General features: G+C 40.6%; 1 protein-coding gene across 1 annotated transcript in view; it reads right to left on the reverse strand.

Moving 5' to 3' along the window:
* Window positions 1–4,134: 4,134 nt before the first annotated feature.
* Window positions 4,135–17,238, reverse strand: part of TPO (thyroid peroxidase) — a 73,857-nt gene continuing 60,753 nt past the window's right edge. The window contains exons 8-13 of the mRNA XM_014577489.3: window positions 14,646–14,904; window positions 14,017–14,187; window positions 12,696–12,933; window positions 7,100–7,308; window positions 6,459–6,629; window positions 4,135–4,292 (exon numbers count right to left, since the gene is read on the reverse strand). Coding sequence (XP_014432975.3) covers window positions 4,135–4,292; window positions 6,459–6,629; window positions 7,100–7,308; window positions 12,696–12,933; window positions 14,017–14,187; window positions 14,646–14,904 — 1,206 coding nt within the window. The remainder of the gene's footprint in view (window positions 4,293–6,458; window positions 6,630–7,099; window positions 7,309–12,695; window positions 12,934–14,016; window positions 14,188–14,645; window positions 14,905–17,238) is intronic.

A 17,238-nucleotide genomic window follows, 5' to 3' on the forward strand; every position in this document is an offset into this window, starting at 1 on the left:
CCAGGCCTTCAATGCCAGGCTGACCAGGGCCCGCATCGTGGTGGAGGGGGCCTTCGGGCGACTGAAAGCCTGCTTTCGATGCCTCCTCACCCGTCTGGACCTGGCTGAGCACATCCCTCCTGTGGTGGCAGCATGTTGTGTGCTCCACAATTTGTGTGAGCGAAAGGGGGAGGCTTTCCTGTCAGCCTGGATGGCTGAGGCTGACCGCATGGCTGGACACTACGGTCAGCCCCGCACCGCCGCCATCCGGGAAGCCCAGCAGGGGGCCGTCTGGATCCGGGAAGCCCTGCGGGAGAGCTTCCTGGTGGAGGAGAAGGACTGACCTCTCCCTTGCATGCCCCACTGGGGCCTTCTTCCACCCTACCCCCCTTCCCCTTTCCCCTCCCTACCTACTGTAAAATAAAGACACCTGTTTTTCAAACAAAAATGTGTGTTTATTTCACATAACTGGGGTGGGAGAAAGGGAGGAATGAGGGTGGGAGAGGGGAGGGGGAAACCTGGGACGAGGGAGCTGGAAGGGGCGGGAAGGGAGAAAGGGAAAGGAAAGCTCAGGGGTGGGAGTCCGGCTGCCTCTCCCGTCTCATCACACTGTGGGTCTGGGGGCGTCAGTGGGCAATGGTTGTGGAGGGGGGGGCAGGAGTGACGGGGGGTGTGGAGGAAGCAGGAGCGGGGGCAGGAGGGGGAGCAGCAGGGGGAGCAGGAGGAGCAGGGGGAGCAGCAGGGGGAGCAGGAGGAATTGGGAAGCGGTCGAGCAGGCTCTGGAGGTGGCCTCACAGGGCACGGCCCTGCTCCTCCAGGGCCTCCAAACTCCTCCGGCGCAGCCTCAGGTCCTCCTGGACCCAGAGGTCCTGGGTGCGGAGCTGGTGATCCATGAACCGGAGGTGCCGCCTCTGGTAGTCCTCCTGGTTCCTGGCTGTCCTGCTTGCCCGGGCACGGGCAGCTGCAGCAGGCGGTGTGGTGCGCCCTGCAGGCCCAGGTGCTGCAGCTGTGGTGCAACAAGACCAGCGGTCAATTACCCCAGGGGCCCAGGTGTGTGAAACCCAGCTCTCCTCTGCAAGGCCAGGGCCCTGCAGGCTCCCCAGCTGCTGCTCCGTGGTGGGCAAGGCCCAGGCGCACGGTTCTGGGGCTCCCTCTCGCCCCAGCCCCCTGTACACTTAAAGGGAGGACGATGGTACTCACAGGTGGACGCCTCCCTGGCCTCAGACGACACAGGCGAGCAGCTCTGTGGGGTGCCTCGGGGGTCCCAGGTCCTGGGCAGGCTGCCGGCAGGCTCCTGGCTCTCAGAGCCCTTCTCCTCCTCCTCCTCCTCGGGTCCTTCTGCCCCGGGGTCTATCACGTCCCGGGGGGCAGGGATGGCATGAGCCCCCAGGAGGCGGTCCAGGGCATGGAAGTGGGGGCAGGCCTCCGGGTCAGCCCCTGGCTGGCAGGCCCGGGAGTAGGACTGCCACAGGTCTTTGACCTTGCAGCGCACCTGCTCCCGGCTGCACTGGTGGCCCCTGGCGGCCAGGCTGGCAGCCATGCGGCCGTAGACGGCCGCGTTCCTTTGGCCAGTGTGGAGATCGTGGACATTGGAGGCCTCCCCCCAAACCTTGATGAGGTCCACCATCTCCGCACTTGACCATGCGGGTGCCCGCCTCTTGCGTCCCTGGGCAGGGTCCTGGGAGCCGCCAGGCTGGTACTGCGGAGCAGTGGAGGGCTGGGTGTCCTCAGGTGGCTAGCTCATGTGCAGGGTCTGCTGGCTGGGTGCTGGCAGCCTTGCAACTGGCACAAACTGTGTAGCCAGCCCGTGGCCCTTTAAGGGCTCCGGGGCCTGGAGGGGGGCAATAGAGTTTCCCTGGTGTTGGCCAGAGTGGCCACCAGGGAAACCTGGGAAGGGCTAGCCTCCCACTAGTTCGAATTAAGGGTCTACACAGCCCTTAATTTGAACTAGCTAGTTTGAACTAGGCTTAATCCTCGTAAAATGAGGTTTACCTAGTTCGAACTAAGCGCTCCGTTAGTTCGAATTAAGTTTGAACTAACGGAGCGCTAGTGTAGCGCCTAGGAAAGTTAGTTCGAACTAACGGACGTTAGTTCAAACTAACTTTGTAGTGTAGACATACCCTTAATTATCAAATGAGGTTTTCTTCTACAGCTTTTAACTTGAACCTTAGTAATCATTGGAATCAGGGCTATGTGTCACACGACAGGAGTCTGTAACCCTGGATTCCAGTGATTATTGGTAAATTAATTGTTCTCAGACTTCAGGAAAAGAATCAGCCTTTTTTTTTTAATTTAAACATAGAAACCACAGTTTCACAAGTATCTAGAAGTGGTTTGCTGTTTGCAAGAAAATAATATATGTTATGACTCTTCTGCAATATTACCAGCTCACATTTTCATTATGCTGTTCAGAGTAATGTCTAGCTAACTTCAGGGTTCCATAACTGAGGGTTGCAATGAAATGAGAGCCTAAAACTGTATGGTCAATGAGATTCACAGCTCATCAACAATGTTATAAAGTACACCATTGCTTTAAAAGAAACATTTTAAAAAGAAGCTAGAGTGCTAAAGAGAGGGAGAAAATGAGGTTCTGAAAAATACATCCCATTACATTTACCTTCAACAAAAAAGTCTGAATGTCCTTTTTTAAGGAGGTTCATAATGAATCAGCATAACCAATTCCTGAGTTTCGTTTTTTAAATGTGAATTAACCCTGTCACCTGCCTATGCCTCCAACCTGGAGTTGTGCGGGCACATTGGGGAGCTCATCCTTCTGCTTTCACCCACACCACAGACTTTTTTATTATGATCTACAAGCTCTAAAGGTGGGCAAGCCACAAAACTATATAAATAGACATTTCTAAAAAAAAATCAAGGGGCATGAAACAGAAGAGGATAAAGAAATGGAAAGATCAGAAGGCAAAATGTGTGTGTGTAGGGGAAGGGGAAGGCAAGGGACATCAGTAGTAAACAGGGAATTTACTCTGTTTTTAAACCCTAGCACAGTAAATATAAAATACAGTGTGTCCAGAGTTGGATAATTTGTGAGATTGCCAATGAAATCAGGTAGAAAGTGTCACAGTTGTAGAGTCTGCCAGAAGGGTGGAGCAGTTGTGGAAGTACAAGTCATCTGTTCAGGGGCACTTAGCTAGCCTGTGCAGCTCCAAAAGTGAATAGCTCTGGCTTACATGCAGCAGGATATGCTAATTCTGTGCAGTCCTGGAGCTCACTTTGCTAGCAGGGATTATATGGAATTCCAGCTTCAAATTAAATCTACCTTCCCCAGCAGAAGCTCTAGGGGAAGATGGCAATGCAACGATGGAGGTGGAAACCTACTCACTGGAATAGGGGTAGCAATTTATATATATCCTTATTCAGCCTATCACACCTTGCTCCAGGGCTCACAATGGGTGTTGGCTCTGCTGGTGATACCATATGCTTGTTTCTTGACAGCAGAGAAAGATCTCAGGTGGTAATCCTGCAAAACTGCTCTTGCAGCTTGAGACTTCTGAAGCTGAGCTGTCTGTGGGGTAATTATCCCCTGGGTCAGCCATCTCCCTCTCCTATCTGAGCAGCCCTGTGTCTACTGGTGTTATAAAGGGCTTGCTCCTGCTTTTGTAATATGTCACCATGTGAACATGAAGGGCAGTTCATGGTGTAATCTGTGACAAGTATCTTCTGGTGCAATCCCAGAGCTTTCTTTCCCCAACACTCCCCCTCAGTCTGTTGGTTTCAGGAAAATGAATCTGAAAAAAAAATGCCACAGAAGCTCCCAGCTCTGCCATTCCTCTGCCAGATACACCTGTGCATTCCTATTGGCTGAGCAGCGTGAGTGGCCCTTGCTCCCAGCTGGTGAGGGTAGGAGGCAGAGGAGTAGCAGTGTTGCTACCAGTTAGCTGTACAAAATTCTGGGGCTTCAGCTCTCACTTGCCTTCTCTAAATGGTGCTTTTGCTAAGGAATAGTGCAAATGATGAGGTTAAGTCTGTAGATTTGAATGGTAATCACAGTGTGTAAATGTTCAGTATCCTGACTATGCCAGACAAAATATGACTGTATTTTATAGGGCTGATTGTCTAAATTGTGTGTGTCTATTAACAACGTATTTTATATAATCAATTATTTTTTACTCCAGGTTTACAATTTGCACACCCATATCAGTGGAACAGATTTAATGGATTACCTATGCATGTTCTTCCATCTTTTGCTAGTTCGTAAGGATCCATGCAGAGACACTGGTAGCTGCCTCTGGTGTTAATACATTTAGCAGATAGATGGCATGGTGGATTAATTAGGTTTTCACATTCATTGATGTCTAGAAAGTAGAAAGAATGATAACAGAGAGTCAGAAACTAGGATCTTGTTCACACTATCTGCAATAGGAATTCCAAAGAAAAGGATACTTGTGTTCTAAAAGTAAAATATATATAAATACTGGACTATGTAGCACTTTAAAGACTAACAACAGACTAACACGGCTACATCTCTATCACTATTATATATAAATACTGTCACTATTACTCCTTTATTTTATGTGGGTAAAATTGCTAAGAAATTATGTGGAAACGACACTCTCCCCCCAAAAAAGAAAGAAAGAGGAGAATAATTAGTGCAGCCATCAAATAATTTTGTGATGGTTCACTTAGGGAACCTTTTCAAGTTATTAACTTCAAGTTGTGCATAACATTAGATCATGTTATACACACACACACACACACACACACCATGAAACCTCTTGATGCTTTTAATTTTCCCATTAATTTTTCTGTTGTGCAGTGCTGCCAGGCCCATACTGTTGCCCTTAGACCCCCCTTTCTTCCAGAAACTTGTATAATTTTGAAACCATCTTCAGAAATGCCAAGGGTAGCCTTTTGATTTAATTAAGTGAATTAGTCTTATCTTACTATACTGTATTTAAAGATTGGGCACACACTGCAAAGACAGGCATGCAAAAAAGTAAGAATGTCATACTGAAAAGCTCAAATAGCATCTGCATTAAGTCAGTTTTGATGAGTTTCTTTTAATAAATGCAGTGTTTATTATACTGCTTGTTTTCCTATAACAAATATACAGGCTTTTGTTGATATTACTTAACATAGCAACAAAAACTAGGATGAGAAGTGACTCATTCATATCACTTACTTATTCAGTTTGCTGCCAGAACATTAATTTATTGAAAAAGAATTATAATTCATTATACAGCTTTTCTTCTTTATATGGTATTTATGTGGGTGGAAGTCCATGGATAAGTAGGATTTGAATTAAGGAGAAAGCTGCACATTTTATTTGATTTTTCTATATATGGCATAGAATTAATGTAAAAAGCTTTTTATTCCACTCCCATACACATGCTGATAAACAGACTTATAGAGGATCAGCTGTAGCACTTTCATTCACATTAATTTGCCACCATCCATGAAGTATTCCTAAATATGGCCTTTTCAGAGCTCATTTTCTTGAGTGTTCTCATAAAGTCTGAACACTCTGAGTCTATGTAAACTCATGATGAATGCACACAGAGTACTGAATGCTGCATAAAGTGTACTCATATACAGTGAAATTCCATTAATTTAAATAGAATCATAGAACTGGAAGGGACCTTGAGAAGTCATTGAGTCCAGTTCCCTGCTCTTGCAGCAGGATCAAGTACCATCCCTGACAGATTTGCCCCAGATCCCTAAATGGCCTCCTCAACAGTTGAACTCACTATCCTGGGTTTAGCAGGTTAATACTCAAACCACTGAGCTATCCCCCCTTAATGTAATATTTGTGATGCTTTCCCCTTTTCAGTGGCAAAGGGTGAAAAAAAAAGGAGGGAGAAGGAAAAAGGATAAAAGGAAAGGGGAAGATAAACAAAATCTAGCTCCTGAGAATTTTAATAAATATTCATTAAAATTGTTGAAAGAACAAGAAAAAATTCATTACCATATTTCAATCATCTGTGCAGTTCAAGTTACAATAGCTATAATGCTTTAGGATTTTGCATTTTCTAGGATGGGAGATTATTATTATTATTATTCCCTTTTTGTTCTAAGATCAAAATTTCTAATTGTGTAGTTCTTGCCTCACTTACTTGTTGGATATATAGCCTGCTGGTGGTGCGCTAGTAATGCAGGGGAGAAAGTCCACTGAAATAGCACCAGTTAATGCCTGGAACAGTCTCTAACTACTCCTATGATTCTGGTTGTAAGAAAATGAGAAATACACCTCTCACTCATTTCCCTTTATATGATTCCCACTGGGAGCTACATGCTAGATTATAGTTAATGTTTTAGTAGTTAGTTGTCCCCTTAGCATCCTTTCCATAAGCCCAACCGCTGGATCAGGATGAGAAGAGTCTGAGATTCTTGTGGCTGCCAGAACATGGACAGTGAAATGAGTTTTGAAATAATTCACTTTTTAACATGGAATAAAAAGGCTTTTTTGGTGAATCATATTCATCTTGGTCATTGCAAAGTCAGAAATGTGTAAATACAGATACCTATACAAACCGGTGGTAAAAAATTCCATCCTCTGTTTGTGCAGGTTAATTGCTCTTCTCCTTGGAGTTGGTACCCCTTTTGACATGAGTAAATCACCATAGATTTTCCAAATTCTGAACAATGTACAAAGTTTCCATTTGCTACTTGTTTTGGGAATCCACATGTTTCCTCTAGATATAGTTTAAAAAGACACATTATGAATTAAGATACTTTTTAGTTTTCTCACTCATACACCACCCTGTTTCTATTATATGTCCACTTAAACAGGAGCTTTTAAGGGCTAACTGCAGTATTTATGATATCAGTAGGTGGTAACACATATTAAATGTTGACTTTTTAATGGCAAGTATTGTACAATTATTACCTACTATTAACTATCTTTGGTACTTATGTGGCCTTTATTACTACTGTTACTCACAATCACTAATGCATATATGTTCAAAACAGTGTAATAGGAAAGTACAATTATTTTCCAAATGAGGAGCAGAGTTATAGTGAGACCAAGTGACTTGCCCAAGATCACAGGAAATCTGTGGTAATGCAGTGACTTGAAGGCAGGTCTCCCAAGTTCTGGGTGACTTTATAGCCAAAGAACCATCCTTCCTACCTGTGTAATGAACATGCTTAATTATCAGATTACCTTGCTGATTGGTTTCCTGCCATGCTTCTAAATTTATTCCAGGTACATTATCACATGACTCAAAGTCTTGAGGAAACTTCCCAAGTCGAAAGACATCAAGTGGCACTTCAGAAAGCCCCGTGTTATCGCAGATTACACGGGACAAAGAATGTTTTCTTAGTTCGTGCCTTTGAGCTTCTGTGAAAACATGAATGTTTTCCCACCAAAATCTGTAAAGATTTGCAGGTCCTTGTTAAAAGTATTATATTCCAGGTGTTAATCATTTCTGTTTGCAAAGTGCACTACTATTATGAGAAAAAAAATTAGCATTTCATCAAAACATAGTTAAGGAACATGCACTATACCAATGGGAAAACAACAGCAACTACATTGGTTAAAGATTTATATTCCTACCATAAAATCTGATATGGATTCAATCCTGCAAAGTGCTTAGTTCTCCTGCAACATGCTAAACACCCCATGTTCCTATGGAAGTCAATGGTAGTTGAGAGTATTTAGTATTTTACAGGAGAGCTCAGCATCTGGCAAGACCAAGGTCTATTTACTTTTATTTCTTGACAGGGGAACCTTAAGAACCATCCCTTAAAAGTAGCAAGATCAAGAGGGTGAAATCACCTAGTGGAGTCTAAAAAGAGGTGATTCTGACATCAGAAGAGGAAGTTACCCATTACAATAATGAACTGGAGGTGAAGGTAGGTGGGAGTGTTCAGAAGCTTAAGGACAAAGAACAATGTGACACTGCTCTCGAATTCTTCCCTTCTTCACTATCAATCTTCTCCCACTAGGAAATCAGAAACTCTCCAAGCCATAAAGAATGGAGATATTTTCAGCACAAGTTTAATCAGTAATCACATATTCAGACACCTCATACTCAGAGTTACATGCGCCAACAATCAGATTATACATTTGTAACTCTCTTGTCTGCACAATATAGTATTTGTTAAACAGATATTACAGGATATATTACCAAATATATATATATATATATATATATAAAAATGAGCTGGAAAGAGAACTATTCATCCTTGAGGTAACAGTCAATTCAGACATGACAAGCCATAATATAGTCAACAATCAGTCAGCCAGAAGTTCAGCTGCAGAGTGCTTGCCTCTTTCTGACTCTCAACCCAGGCTCTGTCTACACTACAGAGTTTTTGCAGAAAAATGGCTGTTTTTCCACAAAAACTTGTGGAGCATCCACACCTCAAGTGCGTTTTTGCGCAAAAAAATGGAAAGAGCACAGGAATTTTTGCGCTATAGGTATTCCTCTTTCTACGATGAATAACTCCTTTTTGCGCAAGAGCTCTTGTGAAAAAAGATATGTGTGGATGGGGAACAGGGTTTTTTTGCACAAAAATAGGCAATCAAAAAAAGCACAGGTGTCCTGGTGGCCATTCTGTAAATAGCAATCAGAATTTCCTTTCGAGAGAATGTCCATGCAGTCTGGATGCTCTCTTTCGCAAAAGCACATTGCTTTTTTGATGTGCTTTTGCAGTGTGGATGCACTCTTGAGCAAGAAGTTTTTGTGGAAGATATCTTCTGCAAAAAGCTTCTTGCGCAAGAAGCCTGCAATCTAGACGTAGCCCCAGGGAGAAACATCTGAATAAGGAAAGGCCAGGGAAAAAGGATTAACTCCTGATGGAGCAGAAACAATGTATTCCAAATGACTCTACCAGATTAAAGTTTGGGTGTGATTTTGCTTGTTCAAAGGGGAATCATTGCAATATTTGTTACGTAAGTGAGCAATAAGAGTTCAATCAGTCTGAAATTTTGTTGAAATTCTGATTTGTGATCTTAAATGAATGTCTAGAAATTGATATCTTGAATTCCTTTTTAACTGGCATGTCAATTAATATATGAAGCATCAGATTACCTGAGCATTGTATAATTACACCACAGTCATTACGTTAAAAATAGACTTTTCCTTTCTCTCCCCTAGAAGAGTGACAATCAAAACACAACATTATGTAGTTCTTTAATATTTATCATTCACTTATTATCATAGCCTAGCTATACAATGTTCTTGTTCTTTCCTGATTCTTCCCTGTTTGGGGTCCACAAGTTTTATAGCCTTATTCCAAAACTCATGGTTGTTCATCTGGCTGTTATGCAATTGGTCTACGGACAAATCTTTGGCTTCTCTATTGGTTCTCAATGATTGTTACAAGAGCCACCGTACCTATGTACATTTCAGACCTCCGCTGGAAATGTCTATTCCAACAATGTCTAGCTTCTCTGTACTGGTCTTCAATTGAGCCAACAAGCATTAGATCCCTCACACTCTCCCTTCATTTTCTGTCATGGAGTGTCCAGCTGTTTGACCATCTTAGCATTTTCATTTTCTTAGTGGGAAGCATAAGGATTTCTCTTACTGTGTCTGGTCAGATCTCAGTGGGTCAAATTATAGTTTTAGGTAGGACATGTCTACACTAGGGGAAAAAAGGCCTCATGGCAGTAAGTTCAGAGCCTAGAGCAACTGAGAGGCCAGCACCACTGGGCTAAAAGTAACAGTGAAGACACTGCAGCTTTGGTTCTGAGACTCATCAGAAACCTTCACAGGGTTTCAGAGCCCAAGCTCCATCCCAAGCAACAATGTCCATACTTTTATTTTTAGTCTCCCATCCAGACACCGTTGCCAGCTTTGTCCACATATTCACTCTGCTGATACCATTATTGGACCTAACCAAGTGAGTTATAAAGATCAAGAATACATATTCCTGAGCATCCAGAAATATAATTTATGCTATCATGTGCCGAAAGTGTCTGTCTGCTTTGTACATTGGACAAACGTCTCAGACACTTCGCCATAGGATCAATGCCCACAAAACAGATATTAGACAGGATCACAAAGAAAAAAACAGATTCTTGCCATTTCAACCAGAAAGGACACTGTCTCAACGACTTAATTACCTGCATCCTGCTTCAGAAGCCTTTTAAATCTGCACTTGAAAGGGAATCCTCCGAACTGTCATTCATGCTAAAATTCGACACTCTACGCGAGGGTCTCAACAAAGACCCCAGTTATCTTACCCATTACAAAGATAGCTTCCCCAATTATCACCTCTAATACCATTAGCTCACAGACATTTACCTCCCCCCCCCCGCATCCCCCTTCTGTTCTGAAATTTGATTTGTCCTTTTCATATGTGTTCTTTTTTTAATTGTATCCTTTGGTATATATGGTGTGACTATTTTCTTCCACTATTTGATCTGAGGAAATGGGTCTGGCCCATGAAAGCTCATCATCTAATAAACCATCTTGTTAGTCTTTAAAGTGCTACATAGTCCTGTATTTTGATCCAGACACCTGTGAGCCTGAATCAGTTGACCTCAGTTCTGAACCTTGTTGACATGGATTTTTTTTTCCATGTTGATGTACCCATATGTATTCTACCTTTTAAATTTTATTGTCATCTTTTTATGACAGAATGGGAGTTAGCTCATACCATGTGCAACAATCAGCTTTGGTACAATGTCAGGCATAGAAACCAAAGAAATACAGGACTGAAAAGTTACAGCTTATCTAGTCCAGTTTCCTGCACTGAAGCAGGAGTGAGTGTAATCTAGACCATCCCTGACATGTGTTTGTCTAACCAGTTCTTAAAAACCTCTAATGATGGGGATAAATAACAAAGATTCTAAAACCTCCTTAGAATTGTTTTAGTGCTTAAATATCCTCACAGATAAGAAGGTTTTTTCCTAATGTCTAGCCTAAATCTACCTTGCTGCAATTTGAGCCTGTTACTTCTTGTCCTGTCCTTGGTGGTTAAGGAGAACAATTTATCACCCTTCTCTTTACAACAACATTTACTTACTTGAAAATGGTTATGTTGCCCCTCAGGCTTCTTTTCTCCAGACAAGGCTCAGGAGGTCACCTTTGTCAGCAACCATTTATCCTAGGCATTTAAATTCTTTCACTCTCCTAAGCTCTCTGTCTGTAATTTCCTTTATGGTGAGCCTTCCTGATCTGTTGTCATAGCCTTGATCTCACCAACTTTCACTCTTAAATCCCACCTGCTCACAACTAATCATTGTGTCTACCGTGCAATCATTTTTCAAACTCCATGGAAGGAAGTGAGTGTTTTTATTATTATCACGCAAACAACTACTACATTTGATCTGTGGTTTTAAGAGGTTGAATTGTTAAATAAGCCAATTTAAGGGGGCAAAAGATCAGAAAGATGGCAGAATTAAGCATATATGTTATTATTTAAATTCAGATATGTTTCATTTACTCAAAATGAGGGACAATAAAACTATCACATCTAATGTTCTCATAGGGTGTGTCTAAAATGCACCCTTCTGCTGACAGAGGGATGTGGATTAGGCACATCGCTATTTCAAATGAAGTAGAGATTTAAATATTCCGCACTTCATTTGAATAAAAATGCCCCCTGCTTTTTGCCGACGTGGCATTTTGCCAGCAAAAAGCAGCAGTCTAGACAGGGATCGGTTGACAAGGAAAGCCTTTTCTGACCGATCCCTTATGCCTCTTGCAATGAGGTTTACAGGATCGGTCAGGAAAGGATTTTCTTGTCGACTGATTCCCGTCTAGACTGTCGCTTTTTGCCGGCAAAGTGCCGCGTCGGCAAAAAGCGACGGGCATTTTTATTCAAATGAAGCGCAGGATATTTAAATCCCCACTTCATTTGCAATAGCAATGTGCCTAATCTACATCCCTCTTTTGGTAGAGGAGTGTAGTTTAGACACACCCATATTTAATACTAGTAACATTATAAATTATTCAGAAGAGAAAAAATTTTAAATGGTATTTAAAGCAAGTCTGTGTGAACTGTTTGTTGTGTGAAATGCTGTGCTATTTGTATAGTAAAAATATTTCATTTTTTGAGTTAAATGAAAATTTTAAAACTCCTTTATGTGTAATTTTTATGTATGTCAGAGATTTTACATCACTCTGGCACTGTAAAGGGGTTTTAACGTGGGTGTGAAAAGGAACTTAATCTAAATGAGACTTGCCCTAAAGACCCAAATAATATAAAATGGGTCTCTTCTCAAGTGAATCATGATTAGTCCTCTAAGGGCTGGCAGGACTTACTCCTAACTCTATTATATCACACGGACCCTTTTTCCTATTTCTCATGTTACAAGTTACATTTATTTATAAAAAAAAATTGACAGTTTTTAAAATCCATTAGTAACAGACTGTTTTTATATATTGAACACAGCTACTATGTCTGAATCTTAAGTTTAACCAGAGACTGATTCTGCTGTTTTTATTATGCAGGTAAAACTCTGTTTCTCCAGGATGAAGTTTCACACTTGCACAAGATTTCTTGCACCACTTAAGTCTCATATAACAGCTGTGCAGGAAGCATCTGCCGGAATAGCAGCATGGAATTGCTGTGCCATTCACAATGCACCACAGGAATTGTCTTCTTCCTTGTAGGAATCATTCCCACATATAAACAAAAGGGAGACTAGAGAGACGATTACAAGTGGGAGAAGAGTGAAACAGTGGTAAACTGTGCTTAATAGGAAAAAAACAGATGCGGAGGCATGGGGAGGAGAGGGCAATAGGTTAAGATATTAAAGTATAGAGTTACTATATACAAATAAACAATATAAATTCACTTACCGGTCACCATCCCTTAGGGCTTTCATTTGCTTTCCAATTATACATGCAAACAGTGGACCAGTTCTAGCACCTGGAAGGAAGTTTTCTGCGAGGCCACCAAGCCAAACATCAATATTGTTTGGATTGTTGTACAATTCCATTATTTTTTCAACTACCTTCCTATTAGCTATTACTGTGTTAAGGTCAATTTGAGTTTCCAGTCTTGGTAAACCGCAGAATTGTCGCCAGTCATTGTAACCTAAACATATTGGGTTTAGAAAGTGATTAGTCATGAAATGTGACTGGTTAACACAGCACTCAAAATTATCTCATTTATAGGATCCAGATTCTAATACCATTACTCACACCAAGTAGCACTTTGCTCTCAAAATAGACTTAGTAGAACTGGTAGAAATCAATGGGCCTATACTTATGGTGAGTAAGGGTGGCAACATCTGGCCTTTCCGAGATAGTGGAGCTACATTATGATAATGAAGGCAAAGTTAGGTATAAAATAACATTTCTGTTTCTAAAAATTCTGAAGTCCGATGGTAGAGCAAAAGGAAAATCCAAAAGTTTGGGGTGCATACAAATTGGAATAAAAAGACTTAGCTGATACATTTGTATCTTGAGTCTAATTTTTAATTAAAGAAAAGGAGAAAGAAAAATAGACCACCTCAAAATAACTATGGATGATCCTGTTCTGTGAAAGTCTTACTATGTTTGCCTGGCAGCTGCAACGTTGCCTCTTAAAATTAATGAAATGAGTGACTGAAAAACAAATTTGGGACACACATGTGGTTGAGCCAGTGCAAGTAGTGAAGGTTATCATGGGTCATGCTGCTACCAGAAAGAGGAAAAAAGAGAGAGGATGAGAATCGCTTCATAATACAAAAGTCCATTCTCCCTTTCTTTGTCTGGAAAAACATTAAACCCACATTGGTGACAGGATTCTAACAGCTCATGCTGAGATGAATCAATGGCGTTTAATTATACTTATCAGGAAGGGTAATGGTATCATTTTTAACTGTGACCATGTCAGGAAACCAGAATCAAACCCAGGCCCATGGGGGTTCTTTGATGGTATCAGAAGCCTCCATGATACAGTGGTAATGATGACCAAGTACACCTGACCAGCAGCCTTAGTGCTGGTCTGGGGATCCACAATAGACACTGATTGTCTTTATCATAGCTACTATTTATTTTTGCTGTGTATTCCTAAAAAAGAGTCTTTTTAACTATCACTTAATAACCATGTTGGTACATCTTCAGAATGTTTCAAATACAAGTAGTGACTTCTTAATCATTCACATAAAAAAAAATCTAGAAATATGTAACAGACCTGGGAGTCCATGGTCACGTCCACGCTGTAAATTTAATGATGCTAAGTCCAATGACTCATTATCAGATAATACAATGAGCTTTTCTGTTAATTCTTCATTCATCATTTGATCTTGTATCAGTAGTTTTGCTGACCTTGCTAGAATACCTCTTAGTAAAGGGTCCAAACCTCCTTTAAAACATAAAACCAATACCGTGTCAAAGTTCATGTGGAATCAAAATCATTAGATATTTTCTTAATATTTCTACATGCAGTTTTTCTTCTACATTTTTTAAATCTTCTGTCTTTTAAATGTCTTTAAATTACAGCAAAACAATGACATGCTCTGTTTTGAAAAGAAAACAATAAAGTTAAGAGGCTCTGGCCAGGTCTTAAGACAGTAGAAACCTTGCTATCAGACTGCTTTTATGAGATGAATAAGAGGTTTCTAATGAATGATATTTGTGTACTTCAAAAGACTAGATAACATAAATAAATTGTCCCAGTTGATATTAATTCTTTGGGCATTGTTCAACATCCTGAACCAATGATGCAATTAAATGAATGTTCCTGACTTTGAAATTCAATTAGGAAAAGGTTTGAAAAATGCTGCAATAATGTGAAAAGATGTAGTCCACGTAAAAACATACCTCCTTTAATGAGTCTCCAGGGACTAAAGAAAACTTCATGCATATGAAGACTTGGGAGGTCTGGGTCATCTTGATACTGAGCATTAAGTCTCTTTATGATTGGGTGTATTGTTGCATGACCAAATCGAAAAGCAGCTGTAGAAAATACATTTGAAATGGTGGGATCTACTGTGTGATCATAGCCTTTATACAGACCAAGATACTCATTAAAAGCATCTGGACCAATGATTTTTGGAATATAATCTCTTAAAGTAATAATCTGAAAAAATAAAAAAATGTCTCCATTAATATTTACATAATGTAACAATACTTCACACTAGTATAGTGCATTTCCATCCAGTGATCTCTAAGCTCTTTTACAAGCGTTAATTAATTAACATTTTCAACAAGTCTGTGAGGACTGCAAGTAGCATTCTCCGTATTTTACATATGGAGGTCAAGAAGTTTAAATCATTTACCCAAGTTCATGCACTGAATCAGGGGCAGGGCTAGGAACAGAACCCAGCCATCCAGGCTCCTAAATCCCCAGGTGCAACTATTAGATCAAAGCCTGGCATGGACAGATTACCAGAGCTGTCTGTACTAGCTTTCTTTAATGAGGCTGAGAGCTCGCGGGTGTCAGGTATTGATTTGAATCCTAAAAGATTGATTTGGACAGCATAAACTACTGAGCCTTTCAATTAGACCAGCATAGACCATGAACAGATTCTGTTTTCAGTCACATGGTTAAATGTTCACTCCCAGAATCCTTTGATTGACATTTGATAAGAAACTGCAGCCAATGAATACATAGACCCTTGTAAATTGGATTTTATAATGGAAATGCTGATAAAATCTCCTATTGAGTGCTTTTATAGTATAATAGAGTTATTAAAGCATATACAAAAGGCTTATTAGTAATACTGACAAAAAAAGAAGAAATGATATATTGCACTGAATACCATGCATTGCAGATTAAAGATTACATTGGATTTATTAAAGCATAATTGGATGAATATGAAGTGCAATGAACTCAGTAAAACACATTTCAAGTTTGACAGAATATGCAGTAAACTGACCAGAGAAATACATTCGAAGCTTGATATAATGCATATTGAAAATCTAGCAGGGATAATACAGTCTCCTCAGATATTGGGATTTATTATCCTGGGTATGTCACACAGAAAAACAAGCTCCAGTGAAATCTACAAGATATGATGCCACATATTTGCCAGAATTCACTCTACACAGAGCAATATAGGCAGCTGTTGCTCTTTCTTTTTCAGCTTCCTCTCATTCACTTTTCTAAATTAGTTCTATTCATGTAGGAAAGAAACTCTCTCAAGATTTTGCACAGCTGCTTGATTAAATTGCAGCCTGTCTGTCAAACATATTTTAATTGATGTAAATTAGTAGTATGGTTGTTATTTAAAAATTTAACATTTTCCAACACTTATTACACATACACAAAGATATTGTTAGCTCCAGTTGTAATTTTTAGTTTTGCAGCCTCAGAGTTGCACATTGTGCTGGGACACAAAGGGTTGGAGTATGGACTTTTCAAGTTTGGAGCCTCACTCTCCAGGCATGCATTGGTTGGAGACACTGTAGATGCAATACTTACATCTCCATGATCAAAATGAATCAGGGGTAAAGGAAAGTGAGAGTACTTTGTTTTATGATCAGGCAAGTCAAACTGGCCAAAGTGGAGCAGAACAATGATATAAATGTGATACGGTCAGCAATAAGCACAAGTACATCAGGAATCTCGGCCATATAGACTCAACACTCATGGACTGCCTTTGCTTTCCTTTGCTCTCCAGTTGAAATAATAGATTCAATTAGGCAGCAACTAAAGGCCAAATCTCCAGCTCCATGCCTAAGTCTAAAAGGAAAAAGACAGTTCACTTTCAAGGTCCTCCACGTATTCCAGAAATTAGGGGCTCTACCATTGAATAAAGTCATTAAAATGATAAGGCTAATAATGGAATGGAGTATTGTTTATTTGCTCTTATGTTGGAAGATGCATGGCTTTGATAGTGCTTAGGCTGGAGGGATGGTGATGGTGTGCCAGGCAGAAGTATTTTATGTGAAATCAAGGTGAAAACTGTGGATACTGGAGAAAAAAAACCTGGAACCTGACATAAAACTACAAGAATAGCATATCAGAATCTCTGACATCTAATCCAAGGAACCAACTCACAACCTTATTACCTTCAACTTGTCTCGAAAGGTGGTGAGAAACAGTAACATTTATCATGTTTTGACAAAGTTTACCATCTTGCCAAAGTTACCATCTTGCGAAAGTTAAAAAAAAAAGAAGTTTCAGTGCCCTGCAGAGATTGAGAATGATTTTTCTGTGCATTTGATATGCAAAGCAGTATATCTGCCACAGAAGGAAAGTGTGCAACCTAATCGGGGGAATGATTTTAAATAAAACTTTATTTTCATATTTTCTATGCAATAATCCTCATAGTTGCTTTCATACAGTATTCCTTACATATTCAGTTTCTTTTACGTACGTGACAGAACAGCCTTACCTCAAAACACTTCAACACAATCAGCACCAAAGAACTGTAGCTTTACAGGAGGGAGAAACTCATAGTTGCTGACT

This window comes from Pelodiscus sinensis, chromosome 3 (assembly GCF_049634645.1).
Source record: "Pelodiscus sinensis isolate JC-2024 chromosome 3, ASM4963464v1, whole genome shotgun sequence".
NCBI lineage: Eukaryota > Metazoa > Chordata > Testudines > Trionychidae > Pelodiscus > Pelodiscus sinensis.